Raw genomic sequence first — 8966 nt, 5'->3', positions numbered from 1 at the left:
AAATGCCAGGATTTAAAAATTCATGTGGCAGGTATAAAATGGCATGGGGTATCAACACTTAGACTGGTGTTATAATAAACCTATAGTGAACACCTTTTCTTTTTAACTTCAAAAAACTGACCCTCAACTATGCCCAGAAAATGAGAGGGGCCTGTATCATCTGTCTGATTCCTTTTTTTTTTTTTTTAATACAACAAATAACACATACAAAAACCCTCATACATGTGAAACTATTGCTTTGATTGGAGGAATATTTGTGATCGTGTACATTCACACAATTGGGCAATGTTGGCTTATAAGAGGAGGAACAGCCCAACAGAGTGCCTATTTCCATGAAATACTACATTAACTAGTCTACGGTTTGTTAAAATGAATTTTATGCCAAATAGTTGAATAATTCCATGATAATTTCTGTTTGTTTGCTGATAGTTTCCCCAAGCCTGGCCAGTACTGGAAAAGGGAGCTCCGAAAATAAAGGGTTGGAAAAATGAGATGCATCTCTCACACACACACTGCACATGAAAAAATAATCACAGTTTATGAAACACTATCCAACACTATTAGTAAATTTAAAGCAATACAATGAAAAATGACCCTTTGCAATTCTCTATCCATTTTTCTTTTTCTTATCCTGTTCTGGTTTACACAGATCTAATGCATATTTTGACAGCATTTGGCACAAGGCATGAACCACCTCTGAAAGGGATGTCAGTGCAATTTCCTCACTATGGAATTTATAACAATAATTGAAATTGTTTTTTACTCCTCCTGTGTCCACATAGAGTACATATCAACAGTCTTTCCTTTGAGTTGCTCTGTGAATGAAGTGTTACCTCCTGCATGATTCAGACAGAATGAAAGTATGCCAGTTTTCTCATATTTGCATTAGCTCTTCAAACATCACTCTGATGATATGCTAAACACTTCCATCTAGTGCACCAAACCAGGGGTGAAATGTAATGATTTTAGGGATAATTAAGTTGAGGATGTGCTGACGTTTTCTGCCTCAAAAACATTGGTTTTGATGTATAATCATAAAAGGCAATCTTACAGTGTTACAGTACAAGTTCTGTTGATTTGAGGTAAAATCTTAAGACCGTGCACCTCCTAGTATTTTGGGAGGTATATTCCAAGAATTTGGTGTTCTGGGACTGCTGCCTGCCTGCCTGCCATCTTTGAACTGGAGTACTTACTGTGATTGGCGGCACAAATCAGGACATTAGAAAAACTTTCACGAGAACAGGCCATTCAGCTCATCAAAACTCACCAATTCTATCCACAAAATTTCTCCAAAATAACATCAAGCCAGGTTTTGAAAGTCCCAGGTCCTACTGCCTACGACACTACTTGGTAATTGGTTCCATTGGTCTGTGGTTCTCTATGTGAAAAAATATTACCCTGAACAAGTTTCCAACAGTGCCTCCCATGTTCTTGCTGAGCTCATTTTAAAGTAACAGCCTGCATCCACTGTATTATTTATTTTCATAATGTTAAAAATCATAGTACCTCTTCATCTCCATTAGCTTAAACAAAGTTCAAATCCTTTAATCTTTCCTCATAAGCGTCAGTCTTAGAAGCAGTCTAGTTGCTCTTCTCGCGACTTTCTCTAGTGCTGCTATGACTTTTTTTTGTAATATGGAGAACAAAACTGGATACAGTACTCCAGATGTGACCTCTGAACGCGATCTGGAAGTCGACGGGGACGAGTCCCCCATGACTCCTAGGTTCTTCCCATAAAGCACAACTTTCAAGTTTCAGGCCTAAGCTAACATTTTTGTTTCCTATGTGTAACACTTCATGTTTACTTACATTAAATTTCATCTGCCATAAATTTCCCCAAGCCTGTATGCTGTCTAATTCCCTCTGTAATGACTTGGTTAATTCTAGATTAGCTGCTATTTCATCTAGTTTTGTATCATCTGCAAACTTAGCCAGGTTGTTACTTATTTATGTTCCTATCCAGCTCATTTATGTAAATTAAAAATAGCAGCGGCCCCCGGACTGACCCCAGAAAGACATCACTTTTATCACTGCCTAATTCTGATCAGGTTCCTTGCACCATAACCCTCTGCTTCATGTGTTTTAGCCAATTTTGCACCCATCTACACACCATGCCTTGAATTCCCACTGCTTTAAGCTTGGGCACTAATCTTTCACGTGGTATTTTATCAAATGCTTTCTGAAGGTCAAGAAAAATAATATTTGCACAACTATGAGCCTTTTGTTGCTTCCTCATAGAATTCCAACGTGTAGTAACACATCACATCCCTCATCTGAAACCATAGTGCTGTTCACTAGCACTCCTTGCTATGTGTTGCTGAACCTTCTCCTTAATAATTCCTTCCATTAATTTACCTGTGTTTCACTTTATGCTTTCTGGCCTATAGTGACCTGGATCTGTCCAATCATACTTTTCATGTAACTGTATAATATTTGCTATTTTCCAGTTCTGAGGAATTTTCTCAGTATGCAGTGACTTAAAAAAAAAAGTGTGACTTTATATATGCATTAACTAACCTCCTTAAAACAGTCAAGGATAAATGATTTTGGCGATTCGTTACATTTCAGACCATGTAAACTAAGCAGCACCTCTCCCACTACAATTTCCATATCATTAAGTCCCTCCTTAGTAGCCACTTGTTAATGCTAGGAGGAACTTCTCATGTGAAGGACAGTTCACAGCAGAGTGTGATATGTTTTGGATGAGCATCATCACCTCCAAATCTGAGGTCTTCCCAGAAAAGGAGGACTTGCTCTTTTCATATAAGATGTGAGCAGCTCTTCCAATTGAAGAATTTTATGTACCTTGGGGCCACATTCACCAGTGAGAAAACAGGCGACTGTGAGATTGATGAATAAATCAGGGCAGCAACAGCAGTTTTGTTGAGGTTGTACCGGACCATAGTGTTGATTCAGGAGCCAAGTTTTTAAACACAACTTATAATTTAATATTCAGTCCTCATCTCTGATCATTGTCTCAGGACAGTGACTGAAGGAATTAGATCAAAAGTACAGCAGCCAAAATGGGGTTAATAAGTGGGATTGCGTGGACTCATTCTGCATGATAGGGTGAGGAGTTCAGCTAAGTGGGAGGACCCCTGATGCTTCCCCAGACTGGGAGAAGCCATTCAAGGTGGATTGGGCATGTAGTGAGAAAAGTCCCCCTTGGCGCCTCCTACTGGTTCACAAAGCACTTTCTCTACTTTCATATTTGCTAAATAAAAAAGCTGAAAACTTCAAACAGCAAATTGTGCTGAAAGATGTTTTTCAGGACAGAATGGCCTAGTCAGGCCAGCTCAGCATTTGACCCTCAACAGGATAAGCAGAAAGGAAATGATGATGAAAATCTTAAATGTTACAATATGTTTCAGGGGGAAGAAGTATTTACTTTCTCACAGCACTTAAATGCAATGACATATATATATATACACACACACACACATATATATATACTGCTCAAAAGAATTAAAGGAACACTTTTTAATCAGAGTATAGCATAAAGTCAATGAAACTTATGGGATATTAATCTGGTCATCTGGTCCTTTGGGTAAGGAGGAACAGGATGAGCACTGCCAGAGCCCTACAAAATGACCTCCAGCAGGCCACTGGTGTGAATGTCTCTGACCAAACAACCAGAAAGACTTCATGAGGGTGACCCAAGGGCCCCATGTCCTCTAATGGGCCCTGAGCTCACTGCCCAGCAGCATGCAGCTCGATTGGCATTCGCCATAGAATACCAGAACTGGCAGAAGCACCACTGGTGCCCTGTGCTTTTTACAGATGAGAGCAGGTTCACCCTGAGCACGTGACAGAAGTGAAAGGGTCTGGAGAAGCCATGGAGAACATTATGCTGCCTGTAACATCATTCAGCATGAGCAGTTTGGTGGTGGGTTAATGATTGTCTGGGGAGGCATATCCATGGAGGGTCACACAGACCGCTACAGGCTTGACAAAGGCACCTTGGCTGCCATTAGGTATCAGGATGAAATCCTTGGACCCGTTGTCAGACCCTATGCTGGTACAGTGGCTCCTGGTGCACGACAATTCCTGGCCTCATGTGGTGAGAGTATGCAGGCAGCTCCTGGAGGATGAAGGAATTGATACCATTGACTGGCCACCACACTTTCCTGACCTAAATCCAATAGAACACCTCTGGGACATTATGTTTTGGTCCATCCAATGCCACCAGGTTGCACCTCAGACTGTCCAGGAGCTCAGTGATGCCCTGGTCCAGATCTGGGAGGAGATCCCCCACAACACCATCTGTCATCTCATTAGAAGCATGCACCGATGTTGTCAGGCATGTATACAAGAACACAGGGACCATACAAAGTGCTGCGTACAATTTTGAGTTGCTGCAATTAAATTTTGGCAAAATGGACTAGCCTGCCACATAATTTTTTCACTCTGATTTTTGGGGCGTCTTTGAATTCAGGGCTCTGTAGGTTGATCATTTTCATTTCCATCAAACGATGTGGCATCCTTTCGTTTCTAACACATTACTAAGTCTATATCAGTATAGATATCCAGGAGGATTTCTTTTTCCCATTGAGATCTGATGTGTTTTCAAAGTGTTCCTTTAATTTTTTTGAGCAGTTTATACACACACACACACACACACAAGCACTTTGAACACATGCAGGTTAAGTGGACTTGTGAAACTAAATTGACCCTGGTGTGTGCGAGTGTGTGTGTATACGTGCGAGTGTGTGTATATGTATGTGTGTGTGTGTGTGTGTGTGCGAGTGTGTGTATGTGTATGTTTGTTTGTTCGTTCTCTGATGAACTGGAGCCCTGTCCAGGTGTTGCTCCTGCCTTGTGCCCTATACTTGAAGGGATAGGCTTGGCTTCCCCGTGGCCCTGTTCAGGAAAGAGGAGGTTTATATAAATAAAATAAACCCAGCAAGTGACATAACAGTTTCCATTCTCTCTATAGCTTTTAACTTTTTTAATTAGTTCTCTTCACAGAAGTCCCTAGGCATGACAGGAAATTAACCTGATGCCAACATTTTTTCCACCATTTTATCATACAGTATAATTACTGCAGGGCTTGTGGTGGCATCCCATAGTTACAGTTTCTCACACTTAAATAAATAAAGCTTATCAAAGGTCAAAAGTATGCAAGCAACTCTTAAGAATCCTGTTATCTTTCACTCCCAGTTTAACAAGATTGTTTTCACAAAGTACACACCAATAGAGAGAATGGAGTAACATGTTCATAAAAACCTGAACTAAAGCATTCTATACTTGGACATACTCACATGAACTTCATGGACAGGTCGCAAAGCATTAGGTGAGCAATAAGCCTCAGTCAGCAAACTTTTAGGTACTTCCTTAAATCAAAATTCAACCAAAATATTTGAATGAAACTGCATTAAAAAGAGACATCCAGCTTTGTGTTTTTCAGAATACAAAAGGAGATCAGTAATTTACAGATAAAACCAAATACATCTGATTGCACTTGCGCTCACTTTTTGAAAAAATCTTTATTAGTAGTAGGCAGATATCACACAAATCTTTATGGCAGTGCTTTATCTTTAAGCACCGAGTCAACATTGCAGAACAAGAGGGAATCTGAATGTAGCTGCAGAGGTAAGTTGCTTTGTTTATGTAAAACACATTTAATTTATCATTATTTTCCATTCTTGTGGTTTGGTTTATAACGATAAGTGCTTTTTATACTTTAACTTTTGAAAAGAAAAAAAAATTGCTGCTAATTATACACTAAACACCTCAGCCAGAGTAAAAGCCGTAAAAAAAATAAAGTCTCCATTATCTCAGCATCTTAACTCACTATCAGCTACAAACAGTTCTCCTTCAAACTGCACATCCATATTAAATACAAAGACTTGCAAGACAACTTTTAAAACATTCTTACAGAATAAAACAAACAAAAGACAAAATCAGAAAAGCACATGGCTGATGTAGAGCAGGAGAGGGACACAACGTAAAGTGCTTATTGCTGAAAAATGTTCTGTCCATTAAAAATAAAATGCACACCGTCACAAAGACATGTTCTGCACAGATCGGGAGGAAACAGTAGTGGAAGTAGGGGCACTTCACATATATAAAAAAAAAAAAAAGCAAAACAAGCACTATCAGCTGCACCACCATGTACAGCAGACAAGAAGAAGCCAAGTCGAGCGTTTCCAACAGGTAAGCGATAAAGGGGACACTTCACAGAAGAGCGCAAGGTGTTTTCATGCAATAGCTGGCAAGTCAGAAACTGCAGTGAGAATAGCAAAGCAGGAGGAAGAGGAGCTAAACAACAACAGCTGAAAAGGCATAAAGAGGGACCCCCACTGAATGGATGGGAGAAGGTAAGTAGCAGAGTCAAAGTTGGACAGTGTCTCAGGAAAAAAAATCTGAGGTGGTAGATTACGGAAGCATTAAGAGAAAAAGCACCAAGAAATGTATTCCTTCAGCATAGGCCATTTAATAAATCTTCTAATTAAAATGCCTTCCTGATGTTAAGGAGCACGAACTTGGAAGACTAAAAAAGCTACAGAAAAAAACAAAAGAGTAAGTCAATGACTAAAGACATTTAGATAGTAAAGACAGAAAAAAAAATTAGATAGATAGATAGATAGATAGATAGATAGATAGATAGATAGATAGATAGATAGATAGATAGATAGATAGATAGATAGATAGATAGATAGATAGATAGATAACATTATTAAGGGCTAAATGGAAGCAGGGTGGAGTCACAGGTGCAAGTGAACTGCTTGGTCATCCAGACACTTATTTATTCTTTGTCCACTTTTACTGCTCATCAAGGAACAATGGATTCACTGAAGATGGAGAAAGTGACAGCCAGTGGCACACACTGTTCATTTATTATTTGTTCATGAACTGACTTAAATCACTGCATTGGATAGCAGGGATTATTGTGGAAGTAATGGGCACAAAGCGTGAAAGAATGGTGGATGGGACACCAGGCAGCTTCAGTGCACTCATACTGAAGCCATTCAGAGTCACTAACTGATCTAGCAACATGTTTTGTGATGTGAAAGGAAAATGACAAAAACCATGTAACAAATGTGCAAATTCATACTGATGGCCCTCCTTCGAAGCAGTGAACAAGAGCTATGGTTGGCACCACTGGAGACGAACACCCAAATGCTGATATTTTTGTTGCCCAACACAAATTTTTAAAACATTTTTTTATATTAGTATATATGATTTAATACATCCATCCATCCATTATCCAACCCACTATATCCGAACTACAGTGTCACGGGGGTCTGCTGGAGCCAATGCCAGCCAACACAGGGCGCAAGGCAGGAAACAAATCCCGGGCAGGGCGCCAGCCCACCGCAGTGATTTAATACACATTCTAGAAAATGAATCAATAAAAACTAGTGTCTCTCAAAAAAGAGATTGAGACACTCAAATCAGGACGCGTCCAGGTTAAATCGCTGCCTGCAACTGTAAGTATCGAAGTATGGGTGGGTGCCGCTTTGAGACCCTTTGTCAGGGATTACACATAACAGGGTAACTGGACTTGTGCAATTTATAACAATATGTTATTTTCATGGTTTAGTATTGTCTCTCCATTTGTGTGGAGCGTTTCTCCTTGCATTATATTTCATATTCCTTTTTTGTATTTTTATTATTTCATTTTCAATGGCAAAATCAAAATTCATAACAGACATATACAGAATAGTTAAAATGAATATGTGTATGACATATGAAATGGGGAAATTATTACCAAGGAGAGGACATGCAACCTTAAATATACTGCTCAAAAGAATTAAAGGAACACTTTTTAATCAGAGTATAGCATAAAGTCAATGAAACTTATGGGATATTAATCTGGTCAGTGAAGTAGCAGAGGGGGTTGTTAATCAGTTTCAGCTGCTGTGGTGTTAATGAAATTAACAACAGATGCACTAGAGGGGCAACAATGAGATGACCCCCAAAACAGGAATGGTTTAACAGGTGGAGGCCACTGACATTTTTCCCTCCTCATCTTTTCTGACTGTTTCTTCACTAGTTTTGCATTTGGCTACAGTCAGTGTCACTACTGGTAGCATGAGGCGATACCTGGACCCTACAGAGGTTGCACAGGTAGTCCAACTTCTCCAGGATGGCACATCAATACGTGTCATTGCCAGAAGGTTTGCTGTGTCTCCCTGCACAGTCTCAAGGGCATGGAAGAGATTCTAGGAGACAAGCAGTTACTCTAGGAGAGCTGGAGAGGGCCATAGAAGGTCCATAACCCATCAGCAGGACCAGTATCTGCTCCTTTGGGCAAGGAGGAACAGGATGAGCACTGCCAGAGCCCTACAAAATGACCTCCAGCAGGCCACTGGTGTGAATGTCTCTGACCAAACAACCAGAAAGACTTCATGAGGGTGACCCAAGGGCCCCATGTCCTCTAATGGGCCCTGAGCTCACTGCCCAGCAGCATGCAGCTCGATTGGCATTCGCCATAGAATACCAGAATTGGCAGATGCACCACTGGTGCCCTGTGCTTTTTACAGATGAGAGCAGGTTCACCCTGAGCACGTGACAGAAGTGAAAGGGACTGGAGAAGCCATGGAGAACATTATGCTGCCTGTAACATCATTCAGCATGAGTAGTTTGGTGGTGGGTTAATGATTGTCTGGGGAGGCATATCCATGGAGGGTCACACAGACCGCTACAGGCTTGACAAAGGCACCTTGGCTGCCATTAGGTATCAGGATGAAATCCTTGGACCCATTGTCAGACCCTATGCTGGTACAGTGGCTCCTGGTGCACGACAATTCCTGGCCTCATGTGGTGAGAGTATGCAGGCAGCTCCTGGAGGATGAAGGAATTGATACCATTGACTGGCCACCACACTTTCCTGACCTAAATCCAATAGAACACCTCTGGGACATTATGTTTTGGTCCATCCAATGCCACCAGGTTGCACCTCAGACTGTCCAGGAGCTCAGTGATGCCCTGGTCCAGATCTGGGAGGAGATCCCCCACAA

General features: G+C 40.8%; 1 protein-coding gene across 1 annotated transcript in view; it reads right to left on the bottom strand.

The window, feature by feature from the left end:
- Positions 1-6091: 6091 nt before the first annotated feature.
- Positions 6092-8966, bottom strand: part of sept8a (septin 8a) — a 78165-nt gene continuing 75290 nt past the window's right edge. Inside the window, exon 10 of the mRNA XM_039776269.1 lies at positions 6092-6502. Coding sequence (XP_039632203.1) covers positions 6448-6502 — 55 coding nt within the window. The 3' untranslated portion in view covers positions 6092-6447. The remainder of the gene's footprint in view (positions 6503-8966) is intronic.

The sequence above is a fragment of the Polypterus senegalus genome, chromosome 13 (assembly GCF_016835505.1).
Source record: "Polypterus senegalus isolate Bchr_013 chromosome 13, ASM1683550v1, whole genome shotgun sequence".
NCBI lineage: Eukaryota > Metazoa > Chordata > Cladistia > Polypteriformes > Polypteridae > Polypterus > Polypterus senegalus.
This window is presented reverse-complemented; position numbering and strand designations above follow the sequence as displayed.